This window comes from Erythrolamprus reginae, chromosome 3 (genome assembly GCF_031021105.1).
Source record: "Erythrolamprus reginae isolate rEryReg1 chromosome 3, rEryReg1.hap1, whole genome shotgun sequence".
NCBI classification, from domain to species: Eukaryota; Metazoa; Chordata; class Lepidosauria; order Squamata; family Dipsadidae; genus Erythrolamprus; species Erythrolamprus reginae.
In genome coordinates this window covers 212,047,652-212,062,684 of record NC_091952.1, presented here as the reverse complement: position 1 = coordinate 212,062,684, position 15,033 = coordinate 212,047,652, and the positions used below count along the sequence as shown (strand labels likewise).

At 38.3% G+C, this 15,033-nt stretch overlaps 1 protein-coding gene across 2 annotated transcripts in view; it reads right to left on the bottom strand.

Moving 5' to 3' along the window:
- Nucleotides 1-4,104: 4,104 nt before the first annotated feature.
- The window catches only part of FAM110B (family with sequence similarity 110 member B), an 87,033-nt gene continuing 76,104 nt past the window's right edge, over nucleotides 4,105-15,033 (bottom strand). For both annotated transcript variants that reach the window (XM_070747794.1, XM_070747795.1), the window contains exon 2: nucleotides 4,105-7,032. In XM_070747794.1, coding sequence (XP_070603895.1) covers nucleotides 5,580-6,692 — 1,113 coding nt within the window. In that variant the 5' untranslated portion in view covers nucleotides 6,693-7,032 and the 3' untranslated portion in view covers nucleotides 4,105-5,579. The remainder of the gene's footprint in view (nucleotides 7,033-15,033) is intronic.

Genomic DNA, 15,033 nt, shown 5'->3' with positions numbered 1-15,033 from the left:
TTATAGGAGATGAAGCCATTGAGAAACGTATGAGGAAATGGAGATTTGAACTGCCAGATTGCAGTCAGATGGCAGTCAGCAGGATAGCCTTCTGTACTGCATTCTAACTACTGTGTTACCACAGCTCTATATAGTATAAGACAGTGGTGGCAAATCTTTTTTTCCTCAGGTGCAGAAAGAGCGTGGGTGCATGCTATCATGCATGCACGAGTGCCCACACCCATAATTCAATGCCTGGGTAGGGCAACAACAGCTTTCCCTGCCCCCTGGAGGCCAGAAATGGCCTCTTTCCCAATAGGCTTGTGTTTCGCCCACCCCAAGCTTCAAAGGCTTTCCTGGAGCTGAGCCAAAAACCAGCTGGCTGGCACATACATGCACGTTGGAGCTGAGCTAGGGCAACAGCTTGCATGCCAGCATATATGGCTCTACGTGCTACAGGTGCCATAGTTTCGTTATCACTGGTATAAGCTATTATACACCTTGCCATATGTTACAAATTTACAAAATCAAGAATTAGCTAACAGCTTGCCTAATATTCCTTATTGGTTAGATGCTAAGGATTTTTCTCCATTCATATTGTGTTGTAAGAAAACAAAGTTGGCTTATTTTTTTTAATGGTAATTCTCAAATTGTCTGGATATGTTGGGTAATTCCCTGCCAGCATGGTGAAGGTGACAGGTTAAGGAAGGTAACTGTACGTAAACAAATACCTTTTACCTATGTACCATATAATAGATTTGATAACCTACTTAATTCATAGGATTGGAAAAAATGTTAGTCAATTAAATAGAAATATTTTATTTATTTATTTATTTATTTATTTATTTATTTATTTATTTATTTATTTATTTATTTATTTATTTATTTATTTATTTATTTATTTATTGGATTTGTATGCCGCCCCTCTCCGTGGACTCGGGGCGGCTAACAACAGTGGTAAAACCAGCATGTGACAACCCAATAGAAAAACAGCTAAAAACCCTTGTTATAAAACCAATCATACATACAAACATACCATGCATAAATTGTAGAAGCCTAGGGGAAAGAATATCTCAGTTCCCCCATGCCTGATGACAAAGGTGGGTTTTAAGGAGCTTATGAAAGGCAAGGAGGGTGGGGGCTATTCTAATCTCTGAGGGGAGTTGGTTCCAGAAGGTCGGGGCCGCCACAGAGAAGGCTCTTCCCCTGGGTCCCGCCAAATGACATTGTTTAGTTGACAGGACCCGGAGAAGCCCCACTCTGTGGGACCTAATTGGTCACTGGGATTCATGCTATGTATTTAGTTTGGCTGTAAGAAAGTTGATCTGCAGTCATAGAGCATATACAGAATATTTTAAGATGCTTTAGCAAAGAATTAGGATAAAAACCAAGTTTTCAGGGCTCCCATAATCACAACTGGAACTGAATAAATCAACATTTCTGATTATGTTGTGCTGAACAAAGGTGCTTCTCATACCACTATGACCTAACATGATCTGCAATAAATGAGGCTTCCAGTATTCGTTGTTTAATTCAGTGAACTAAATGACAAACACCAAGACTCATCTGGCACTTGGTAATCAATTTTATACCAGGACCAATCTGTCATAGTTTAACAGTGAAGAATAAACCACATCCTATTAGCTCTAAGAGTTTCCTGGTGAGTAATGGGGGAAGCTGTATTAACACACCCACTTGTATTTTCCAAACTAGCCACACTCTAACAGGATAATAACCCACTTTTCTTAAGAACCAACACAAATAGAGTGAAATCCAGTCCAAATATTTGCTCTGAAAACTTTCTGCAATATGTACTAGTACTGTGTTTTCTAGCCTTTGCAAATTTACTATGGCTATTAGTGTGGCTTTTTTGAATACAGTTCCCATGAAAGTAGATGCATCTAAGTACAAGCATTGCCAATTCCCAATATTTTATTCCGCCTTTATACGTTGCAAGTTTTGTTAAGTTGGCTGATTGCTTCTTAGTCCCCTAAGGGAAGAAAAATTCAGAATAAACCAGTTGTTCTTTTATCTATTTAATTTCCTGAAAGTTCAAAGCTTCCTTATTATAATACAATAATGCAGTAATTTAAATTCAGCGCAATAGGATGGAAATTATGAATTTTTCAATGTTACAAATCTGTTTTTTAAACTATGTGTAATGTTTTGGTAGCAAATAAGAGAATACTTTATAAATTATTTAACATTTTTCCAATTATCTATCTTTAGTTTTACCCATCATGAATTTTCTTAAGACTAAAAGCATGCCTGCATCTTTATGGGTTTTTCTCTAGCCAAATATGAAAGTAGCCATTATTTTTTTAAAGAAAAAAGAGTTGATGCCTGATTCTACATCTGATGCAATTTTCCTGACATCATAGAGGACTTGTGTTTAAAGATAATGTGTTGAACCACAGTCTTCCTCCTTTATAGATCCAGAAGGTTTCTTGCATCTCTTGACATGCTATATATACTATATATACTATTATTTAAATTTTTAAAACAGACATAGAAGGCTGACATTCTGCAAAGCAGCTCACCAGCCTTTACTGTTATATATGGATGCAAGAATGCTTAGTCACAAAAATCCAACAGGGACGATAGATGGCATTTTGGGAAGGGCTAATTTGTCTTCTGGTATATATTAATATCTGAGTGTAGCAATTTAGGTGTATGATCAGCCATTATGCAACTAGATAAATTTGTCTTATCCACCATTTTATGAGTGTTCATCAACATAGTCTCCCAATTCCATATGTTTCCTTGCTTTGGCATAACAGCAAACAGGGTAAATATATAACATTGTGCTCTATTCAAATGGGTATTCCGATTCTTATTGCTGTTTCTGTTCTGTTCTACAGAAACAGAGAAACATGGTTTCAATTAAAGCTTGTGAATTGAATTTAAGTGTGGAAATGATAATATCTAAAACTTTAGTCTACACAAGAGATAAAAACAGGTGGCTATTTGAATACAAGGAGCCAGAATTTAGCTTCTTTCATTCTTTTTGAAACGAGGGCAGTTAAATAGATGCAAAAGAGGAAGGGAGTAGACAAAAAGGAGCACACTTATCTTTTACAATTTTAAACTCTTGGCACGGGAAAACTAGTCTACTACTTCCTAAAATTTTCCATCTTTAAGATTGTATATTACATGCTTTATACTTATGCCAAAGCTAAAGCCAAGAAACTTTGTCAAAAACTCCACTTTGAATTTTGATTAAAATTTCCTGCTTTAAAGTGGAGGTTTTGTCTGATTTTTATTTTCTGTTAGCTGGCAAGCCAGGACACAGGCTGCAATTATTCCAGCTGTGCCCTCCCTTTAGCAATGTTGAACTATTAGAAAAGGTATTTACAGGAGAAAATGTAAACCACATCTGTTTTCTGTGTATATTTGTAGAGATATAAATAAGCAAAATACTGTATTTTTCACCCAAAAAGAAGATGGAAATATCAGTGTGTCTTATACAATGAATATAGCCATTTTTGGCCTCCAGAATCTCTGCTCCCATGTCCCATTTTTGTGAAAAATGGGCCCAGGTTTTTTTTTGCAAAAATGGGGTGGCAGAGGGTCTGGGAAGCCTACAGACAGCTCCTGGGGGTTGGCAGAAGACAAAAACATCCCCGTTTTTGCCTATCCCATTTTTGCAAAAACCAGACTGGTTTTTTTGAAAAAACCACGCTCAGAGGGTTTGGGAGGCTGAGGAGGACAAAAACTTTTTTTTTAACTTACCTCTTTTAAATCCTTAATACAGGCATCCTTGACATTAAACCATAAGTGTGCCACGATCATGATATTATAATCTTAGTTCTACGGGCCTCTTTAAAAGTGATAATCTGTCAATTATCTTTCAATATAGGTTTTAAAAACAAATTGCTAAGGAAGGCTAAATCAATTATTTATCATGTGTTCTACCTCACATAATAATTGAAAGAGAATCCCAAAGAAGTTAGCTTTCTTCCCCTAATTAATTTCCCCATTTGTTATCTATAGGTACAACAGCATTTGTCTGTAATATCCTATTTCATTCTACACTGAATCAGAAATTTTAATCCTTAGCTTTTATTTCTGCAGTATTGCATCACAAATGGCCCCAAAACAACAGAAAAACACATAAACAGTAGCTGCAACAATAGCTATTTATTAGCATAACACTTTTCTTAAAGATCTCGTAACAACTGAAATATATACAAAGTCTTACAGCATTTACACATTAAAAAGTTTCCTATTAGCTGACGAAGTATAAGATAGTGCTGCAAAATACTTCAAAGCATGAGTAATAAGAATAGTAATAATAATAATGAAATAGACCACTGCACTTTTAACTTCTCTGCTATGCACCACAACTGCCACATTGATGTGACAGTTAAACCATTGGGAAGACACACATTTGTATAAAAAAAAAAAAGTGTAACAGATTGACGTGCAGCACTGAACACTGGAGGGACAGGAGTAAGTGACAACCAAAAATAAAGCTACATACTGTCATGTTTCTACAGTTCCTAGAGCTGTAACAAACTTCCACAGCCTTAAGATATAACATATTTAAGACAACATAATGACACTTTCTCAGATATAATTCATTTATATTGTGTGTTAAATTTTTGGGTAAAAAGTTCTTACACTGCTATGGCTGTGTATTTCCATTTTCTATTCATGAAATGCTCAAACAGGTCTACAAAAACGTAGTCAGCAGCAGGAGCTTGTAATCATGATGTGCTTTGTCTATTTAAAGGCATTCAAGATCAGCAAACAGGATTTAACAACTCCCATCAAAAGTTTAAGACAAGGAACCTTCCTTTAAAGGCATCATCAATTTCATTGTTCACTATCTTAGTTACTTTCCAGAAAATAAAAAAAATTGCCCATTATTAGGAAAACTAAGATATGACAGATGTTTTTTACATTACAATCCACAATAGTAGTTTAAAGGCTGTAACACTTTCATAACCACTTATAGTATTTATTAAAAAGTCATAGGAAGAATGTATGTATGAAGGGGTCTCTGGTTAGAATATTAAAACAGAAAACCTTGGAACATAGCTTGAAAAGAAAAACATCAAAGAATGAAACAAGATACATTATGTATTGTAGGTAACATAAATTTCATTTGATCCATTTTCCCACAAACTACTATGCGGTTCCAACTAAGGGTTATGATAACATTATTTTTGCAATGTCTCCTCTTTTTCTTTCTTAAGCAAATTAAGTTGTGCTTAAAATACCAAAAGTGGCCAAATATTTTTGAAAAACCCCCCACACAACTTCAAGAGATTACAATCTATTATAAAGAAGCCATATTACCATTCAATGTAAACAATTTATTTAAAGACAAAAGCCCTGTTTAGATTCTGGTCTTAAACTTTTGGCAGATAATGTGTGTATGCTCAGCCAGGCTCTGTAGCTAGTTATTATTCAAGTAGAAGCCAGGTCAGTTCACATGTTGACAGGCATGCAACTTGAAAACATTGCACAACAAGGAACATAAAAAGAGATCTGAGAAGTGTATTAAGACTTCAAGTAGACTTCACAACCCTTCACAACTGAATATACACAAATTAGTCTTGCTTTGCCTTCCCCCTCCCTTCCCCAAAACGCACTCACACATGGGATACTTTCTGTGACTCTCTAGCTTGTTTGATGCTGTATAACCACTTGATGATTCTGGCATTTCTTTCTATTGCAGAAATACCATATGGCACACGGTCATTGGCACTGTCATCATTTCTAAGGTCACTGTTGCTGTCCTGAGACTGTTCACAGTCTGAACTGATCATACTTGCACTGCGAAAGTTGAGAGAGATAATGTCAGAGTTAGCCCTTGCAAAATTTTCCATTCCAAGATTTTCAAGCTCTTCAGGATCAAGTCCACAGTAGTTAAAGAACCTTTCAACGTCTGCATCAACTCGAAAGTATCTGTCACTTAAGTCCGACTTTGATCGTTGAAGGGAAGGTCTTCTGCTTACTCCACAAGTGGATTCCACTGAGTCCATCTCTGGTGATTTCAACGTAGTGATGGTTGCAATTTTGGGTTTTGGAGGCAGAGGTGGAGCTGAACTACTGCAGGGTATTGCTTTTAAAGGTTTACCACTGGATACTTTTCTAATGTCCGAGGAACTATGTGAAACATGCAAGAAAGATTCTGCTGATTGTTCCAATAGTCTTCTATTAACACTGGAGCTGCTTTCTTGAGGACTGTTACAACCATGGGTGGGATAAACCTTTAGGGATTCTGCAAATGAGTGACGATTTAAGTCTCCTGTATCAGTTTTGTGGGGAGGCCAATTTCGCGAACTGTGTTTGTGACCTGAACCTGAACTGGAGCCCTCTGAACTGTTTATAATATTCTTCAAAATTTCCAACTTCAGGTTCTCTCTCTGGACACCACTCTCAGTCTTTGCATTGTTGCTGAATACTTTCAAGGTAGGGCTGCCCAAGGCTCGCTTAGCTGCAGGGCACACTGGCGGCTTTGGAAGCACTGCTGGCTTCACGGGTTCTTGTTTGGCGTTGATGACTTCTTGGCTTTTCACATATTTTGCCTTGTCAGCTTCTAGCCTCTCCACAGCACTAAGTCTTTTTGGATTAGGCTCCGTCTGCCTGCGGAAATAATCAGGTCCCTTGTTTAAGATGCGGAGAGGAACAGCGGAAGTGAAAGTGATGGCAGGACTGACAGGTTTGACCATGCTACCTGTCTGTAGTGTTTCTGTAGGCATGTTTGGTGGCGTTTCCCCCGCAGCCGTTTTGAATTCCTTTCTGGGATCCTCTAAATGCACGGTGCAGAAACATGTATATTAAGCACAATGAGTAGCAGATGAACCTTAGAATCTGAAGGTTAGCAGGAGAAGCGGCAGTGCCTCATTTCACAGCTCGTTAAATATCAGGGATGTTTCTTTCTTTTCTGCCCCCCCATCCCCCACCCCTCCCCAGGCGGCTTTTGTACAAACAAGCCACCAGAAACAAGCCAGTATTAATCTTGCTCTGTTGGTTTCTTTCTTCTCACTGAAGGATGCGGAAGTCTCTGCGGTTTCTTTGTGTTCCACTACAAGCAGTGATCTGAAACATAAAATAGCCAACCACATGTTAGCAATAGTGTGTGATATCACACTGTAGCAACAGAGCCTTCCCTTCTTCCCACCCCTTCATTTGCTGGCTGAGCTAAAGCAGTGGGTCATTCTAGCTGACGCGTTTCATTACACCAACACTGAAAAGCATGCTTTTTACTAAGACTGTAAGCAAAGTAAGGATGACTGCTCTTCTGTTCAGGTACAAGCATGCATTTCATTGTGATACTAGTTTTTCATAATTTAAGTCAAGGGGTAATTTAAATGAACTAAATATTAAAGTTACATAGTTCCAAGCTTTATACTGCACACATATTTTACAATATGTGGCTTCTGGTTTTCTCAAAGCTAGCAGGCATAATAAAACAAGCTTTATCTAAAAATATTTTTTTTAAAAAAAATATCCTTAAGACAGAAGAAACCAGAACTGTAGGAGTTGGGGCTTGTTATATTCATTTTATACTGAACAGAGTTTATTTGGATTAAAAAAAACATGTATTTTAGAATACAAATATTTCAAATCATCGTAATATCAGAATAATAATTATTTTATGGAACCTTTTTTAATGACTAACAGTTCCACTAAGGAAATGCAGAAAACTATACAGTATATCACTATAGAGCACGCAACAGATTCAAACTTAATACGAACCGCTCCAAACTTGACTGTAAAAAATATGATTTCAACACTCGAGTTATCGAAGCGTGGAACTCATTACCGGACTCAATTGTGTCAACCCCTAACCCCCAACATTTCTCCCTCAGACTCTCCACGATTGACCTCTCTAGGTTCCTAAGAGGTCAGTAAGGGGCGTACATAAGTGCACTGGTGTGCCTTTCGTCTCCTGTCCAATTGTCTTTCCTTTCTTTCACCTATCATATATATGCTCTTCCTTTCATATATCCTCTCCTCTAAGTTCACTTTACCCTTATATATATTACTACATGTCTATTTTTCTTCCTATGTACAGTATTTGTGTATTGGACAAATGAATAAATAAATAATAAATAAATATATGAAACAGCTTTGCCAATGTAGAGGGACCTTTATTTCCTGTACATATTCTGCCTGTCATCTACATTCAGCATTCTCATCCTATTATTTCTCTTTGCGTTCCTTCAAAGCTTCCATTCCAGTCTTCCCCTCTATCTATACTTCCTGTAAATCTTCTATTTTCATTACCTGTTGTTTCTAGTCAGAAATAGATGCCTTAGAAACTTTGATAACCAAAAGAGGACGGAAATAGTTGGGACATTGAAAAGCTAAAAAGTATTACTACTATTCTGTCTCTGGGACAGATGCTACTAAGATAATTGAAAGGCACAATTTCTGACAGGCAAACGAGCAATTTCTGACAGGCAAACAAATAATTACAACTTAATTAATAACCATTTAATTATTTAAAACCATAAGGAATTATTAGCCACGAAAAAGCAATGCAATATCTGGTATATTGCTACAAGACACATATTTATGATTACCTAATGTTGTTGGGGGGGGGGCAACATGACAAATATATGGTCTTCAGAATATTCAGTGACTGCCATGAGAAGACATAATTCTAGTCTAGGCAGAAAATTTGTTTAAGCCAGTATGGTAATTATAATTAAACAACTGTAAACAACTAATATATATATTGCAAGTCCTATTAGATGACAATTACTATGTAACTGGTATTAAAGCAGTAGTAAGCCTAATTTCTCATTTAAGATTGCAGTAATAATTCAAGTTATTTTTAATGATGCTTCCTTAAATATGCTCAGAGAGAATGTTAACTTTTCCCTTTAAACCAGTGGTCCCCAACCTTTTTTCCACCAGGGACCAGTTTCAGTAAGACAATTTTTATATGGCCCGGTGGGGGCGGAAAGGGGTGTGGTTGGGCACGGGATTAAGCATGGGTATGTAGCTTATTGTTCCATTGCCTCTCTTTCCTCCCCCCCCTTTTAATTTTGTGTGGGAACCAAGGTGACAGAGGGAGGAAGGGCAGGAGGGGGTGGTTTCCTGTCTCTTTCCCCTCCCGTTCACTCGGGACCACCGTTTGCCTTGGGCCGAGGCGGTCCACCTGAGGGAGAAAACTTTTGCTTCCTTCCTTCCTTCTGGTAGTTTCAGAGGACACCCCCCCACCACCCGCACCAGCTGGGATTGCAGCAAGGAATCCCAGGGGGGGAGGTGCCTCCACGGACACAGTCGCCTTCCTTTGTGATCGCTGCCTGCTTGGAGCGCCCACCATTGCGAGGTCCGGTAATTTTCTTGCAGCAAGGAATCCTTCCAAAAGAAAATTACCGGAGCTGATGGTGAGGGCTTCATGGTCACACGCACACCCCTGGCTTCGCTCCCGCCCAGGCCCCCAGGAATAGGGTGGGGGAGCCTAGCCAAAAAAAGAGCTGCACAATGCCAAAGCCTTTCTGTCTGAGCTGCAGGCAGAGTGAGGGCTTCGCAAGGAGGAAATAGACCACTTTCAACGAGGGAAGAAAGACAGGAAAGGAAGGAAGCAAGAAAGAAAGAAAGCAAATGTTTTCTCAACCCAAGGCAAACGGTGGTCCCGAGTGAACGGGAGGGGAAAGAGATAGGAAACAGTTTGGCACTCGCCGGCTCCACAGCAGCTGCTGACTCCGCGGACCGGTGCAACATGCCCCGCGGCCCGGTACTGGTCCACGGCCCGGCGGTTGGGGACCCCTGCTTTAAACAAATGGTTTGATTTTCCTTCTATTCTCTCATTTTGATCTTCAGTTTTAAAATATTCAATTTCAATCCTCAGTGAAATAACACTGAACAACAGTGTTGTCATAAATCATAATTAACTATGATTGATTACCTTATTATGAATTAAATTCCTTTCATGTTTCATTATTACACATGACAGGTACATGAAGCCAAAGAAGTAACCTTTTCACAGCTAAATTAACTTCTTGCTGCCATAATGCTTCTCATTTGTTTGAATAAATAAACAAAAGTACATTTGACAATGGAACATTTCTTTATTCTCAAATAATGATAAACTATATAAATATCGCTGCTGGTTTTTTTTAATAAAACAGTTTTCTTGCATATACATTGGATTTATAAAGGAACCCCTTAAAATGAAAGAACTCAAAAATGAAGATTTCCTATGGTATATACATCCTCAACACACATGGTCATCTGACTTATATTAGCAGTTTTCAAATATTCAGTACAGTGTTCCCTCAATTTTCGTGTGGGATGCGTTCCGAGACCGCCCGCAAAAGTTGAATTTCCGTGAAGTAGAGATGCGGAAGTAAATACACTATTTTTGGCTATGAACAATATCACAAGCCTTCCCTTAACACTTTAAACCCCTAAATTACAATTTCCCATTCCCTTAGCAACCATTTAGATTATTTTTCACCATGTTTATTTATTAAAGTTTATTAAAAAAAAATTATTAAAGGCAGACGAAAGTTTGGCGATGACATATGACGTCATTGAGTGGGAAAAACCGTGGTATAGGGGGAAACACCGCGAAGTATTTTTTAATTAATATTTTTGAAAAACCATGGTATAGACTTTTCGCGAAGTTTGAACCCGCGAAAATCGAGGGAACACTGTATAGAGAAAATAGAAGATTTTCTTCAGATCAGATAGCAGAGCAAAGCATTCTTCCTCATTGCAAGGTTTTGTTTTTACAATGCAATTTCCAAGTACAAATCTGTATGCAGAATTTGTTTAAAAAACAATAACAGAAAACAAGACTAAACAGAGTGCTCCTACAATTGAAGAGTATAAGATCTCCCAGCTATTATTTCCCCCCAGCAATTAGTTGATTGAGAAGAAAAAAATGTTACAATAGAATGGGCAAGGTTATTAGTACATCTTACTCATATAATATTAAAACCATCAGAAGAACTCATCTAAAGAGGAAAAATACAAGTGCTAAAACTGAAAATTCTGTTTATTGGAATAAAAGCAGTATTTCTTTACCTTGGTAACTTTAAGCTGTGTGGACCTCAACTCCCAGAATTTTTCAAACCAGCATATTTATTGGGAATTTCTGCTGAAGTCTACTCAATTTAAAGTTGTCAAGGTTGAAAAACACTAGAATAGAAAGAAATGCAGTTCGGGACACAGAATTTTAATTTCACTGTGGCCCTATCATTACTGACTAGCAATCTGGGATTTTGGACATACTTTGATAAAATATCTAGATCCTGCAAAAATGCAAAGTCTATGTTGGAAAGGTACTGAGAACAAAATCAGTATGATTTTGTACACATTTATCGAGCAACAGAGCATTTTCGGAATAGAACTCTGCAACACCCCTGGATGAGAATAAAGTTCTGAATACTACCAATACATAGGATCACTTATGACTTAAATCTTAAATCTCATCACCTCGAGGCTCGACTACTGTAACGCTCTCTACATGGGGCTACCTTTGAAAAGTGTTCAGAAACTTTAGATCGTGCAGAATGCAGCTGCGAGAGCAAATTATGGGCTTCTCTAAGTATGCCCATTGGTTGCCGATCAATTTCCGGTCACAATTCAAAGTGTTGGTTATGACCTATAAAGCCCTTCATGGCACCGGACCAGAATATCTTCGGGACCGCCTTCTGCCGCACGAATCCCAACGACCGGTTAGGTCCCACAGAGTTGGCCTTCTTCGGGTCCCGTCGACTAAACAATGTCGTCTGGCGGGACCTAGGGGAAGAGCCTTCTCTGTGGTGGCTCTGACCCTCTGGAACCAGCTCCCCCCTGAGGTTAGGATTGCCCCCACCCTCCTTGCTTTTCATAAACTCCTTAAAACCCACCTCTGCTGTCAGGCATGGGGGAATTGAAACATCTCCCCCTTGCCCATGTTGTTTTGGTGTTTGATTGATGGTGTGCTTGTTTTTTATATATATTGGGGTTGCTTTTATGAATTTTTTAACCTAAAACTGTAATTAGATTGGTAATTATTAGATTTGTCACTATGTACTGTTTTTGCCATTGTTGTGAGCTGCCCCGAGTCTGCGGAGAGGGGCGGCATATAAATCCAATTAGATTAGATCTGATCTAATCTAATCTTATGTTATGCTATTGATATGTATGTGTTAGTTTTATGATTTATTTTTTTCCAGTATCTTATTTGTTTCCTGTACCAAATACATGCACTGTTAATTCCATAAATGAGGATTTTAATTCTCTTTTGTAAATACACAGCAATTGAATATAAACACTAACTCACTAACAATGAATAAAAATAGTGTGATCTCTTTTGTGGGTAAATGTATCTGCTTAAATAGCCTGTTCAAATGAAACCAAATTATTGAATTATTAAATAGCTTGCAAAAGGATGAAGATGTTCTCTTTATAGCAGTGCCAATGTTGATAAGAGTCCTATTCCTACCATTATAAAAAATGCAATTTGGAATGGAAAGAGGCAACATAAAAAAATAATGATGTAAGTTATGTAAACAAGTGGACAACTAAGTGTTGACAGAAGTTGTTTATCATACGTAGAAAATAGTGAGAAGTCTGTAGCAGAAGAATCCAACCATGTAATAGCATGTTCAAAGTGGCAACGTAAATAATGATAGTACCATTTTGCAGTGATGCATTTGGCTATTAAAAAAAAAGTTGTGTGAGGCTTCCAAAGAATAGAATAGAATAGAATTTTTAATTGGCCAAGTGTGATTGGACACACAAGGAATTTGTCTTGGTGCATATGCTCTCAACGTACATAAAATAAAATATACATTTGTCAAGAATCATGTCATACAACACTTAATGATTTTCATAGGCGTCAAATAAGCAATGAAGAAGCAATATTAATAAAAATCTTAGGATATACGCAACAAGTTACAGTCGTAAAGTCAACATGGGAGGAAATGGGTGATAGGAATGATGAGAAAAACTAGTAGAATAGAAGTGCAGATTTAGTAGAAAGTCTGACAGAGTTGAGGGAATTATTTGTTTAGTAGAGTGATGGCGTTCGGGAAAAAACTGTTCTTGTGTCTAGTTGTCTTGGTGTGCAGTGCTCTGTAGCGACGTTTTGAGGGTAGGAGTTGAAACATTTTGTGTCCAGGATGTGAGGGGTCAGTAAATATTTTACCCGCCCTCTTTTTGACTCGTGCAGTCAAAGAGATCAACTTACCCATATGCCTGACCTTAGAGATAAATAAGACCATCTGGCCTGGAATAAATACATATATTCAGTAAGTATAAATAAGACCCTGACTTCCAAGATTGTAAAGAACAACATTCCACCTGTCCAAAGCTAATCTCACACTTTTCTCTAGCTTTTCTCAAAGAACTTGACTCTCAAATGTGACTTGGATATACATCTTGCTTTACCATTTGTATGTAGTCACCATAAAATCAATTTATAACTTGGAATGCACTTGCTTCCATCCCTACAAACACATCTTTTCAGACATGGATTCTGGATAGTAGACTCTCACAAATGGTGCTTCACATATTTTGTTTAAAATGAGAAAAAAGCTGGTATGGATCTCAGTAAGATTATGGGCAGCAAATTTATGTCAGACTTGTGATACTCTGCACAGAAGAGCATAGAGTCTTGCAGAAGAGTCTGCACAGAAATAGAAGAATTCTATTTAACAGCAGCTGAATTCCTTGAAAAGTAAAAAGCCTATTAATAGTTAAACTTTGTTGTTTTAAGAGGTTTCTACAATGAAAGCAACAGTATTGAATTACAATAATAAAGGGAAAGGACTAGCAACAATAGGTAAAAATAAAGTGGAAGTACCGTTGTGCGCTGCATGGAAAATCCAACATGGGTTCAACTCTAGTTGGTTGCTAGAGACTGAGTTTAATTTATTCAAATTGAAAAGCACCCTCTAGCTGCCTAGCAGGTTAATTTTAAATGGTGAAAAAGGAAAGTTAGTCGAAGTCAAGAGCATGTCCAAGAAAGCTACAACCCTGGGCCATATTAGCCAGGTTAGGACTCTCCACATAGCACACAGAGAAGACCGCTCAGGTAGACCAACGGAACTTCTCCAGTGCACTGCTAAGGAGAGTCCAACATGGGATACACCCAAGCTTAATCCTCAAGGGTGGGAGAAGGCTGGACCAAGGGAGCAGTAGGAGCACAGACCCTCTGAAAAACTCTTTTGCTGAAGGCAGTTTCAGCTAATGCAAACGAGTCCAGACAGTAATGTTGGACAAAGGTGGAAGGATAAGTACAAGTAGTGACTCGGCAAATGTCCTCTACTGATGCTTGTTTGGCTCATTCTGCCGAAGTGGCTGCACTAGGGGAAGAATGTGCAGTAAGACCATCAGGAACAGGCCTTGATTGACTCCGATATGCCTCCATGATGCAGGACTTAAGCCAACGGCTGATCGTTTGTGAAGTGACCTTTTGCCTCTTGGAGGCTGGGATAAATGATACAAAAAGGGTCTCAGTCTTCCTGAAGGGCGCTGTGCAGCTAATATAAATTTTGAAAACTCTGTGAACGTCTAATTTGTGCCAGCAGTGTTCAAGCAGGTGAGTGGCATTAGCACAGAAATCCAGCAAGACAACTTCCTGTGCCCTGTGAAACCAGATGTTCACTTTTGGCAGGAATGCTCGATTGAGGCACAAGATGACCTTGTCATGGTGTAAATGGCAGAGATCTTGTCTAACGGAAAGCGCCATCAATTCCGACACCTTTCTGGCTGAAATGATGGCTACAAGAAAGGTTGTTTTGAAGGACAGAGAACTAAATGAAATCGAACATAGCAGTTCAAAGGGTGGCCTGGTGAGCGCTTGCAGAACCAAAGGTCAGTCCCATTACTGCACCCTCAACTAATGATGGATTACTTGGTGGCACAGGTTAGCTGCACCTCTCAAAAAATCCTGGATATTAGGATAGTGATAGTGACTGAAGATTGTTGAAGCGAAGCACAGTCAATTAAATTGTCTGATAAAATTGTTGGCGAAAGGATGATCTCTCTTGCCTATTGACCCCTTGGTTGTATGACCTCTGGTTTAGGGGTACTCCAGAGGAAGACTCAATCTGAAAGGGCTGTCTATGAAAATAAGGCATGGGTCAT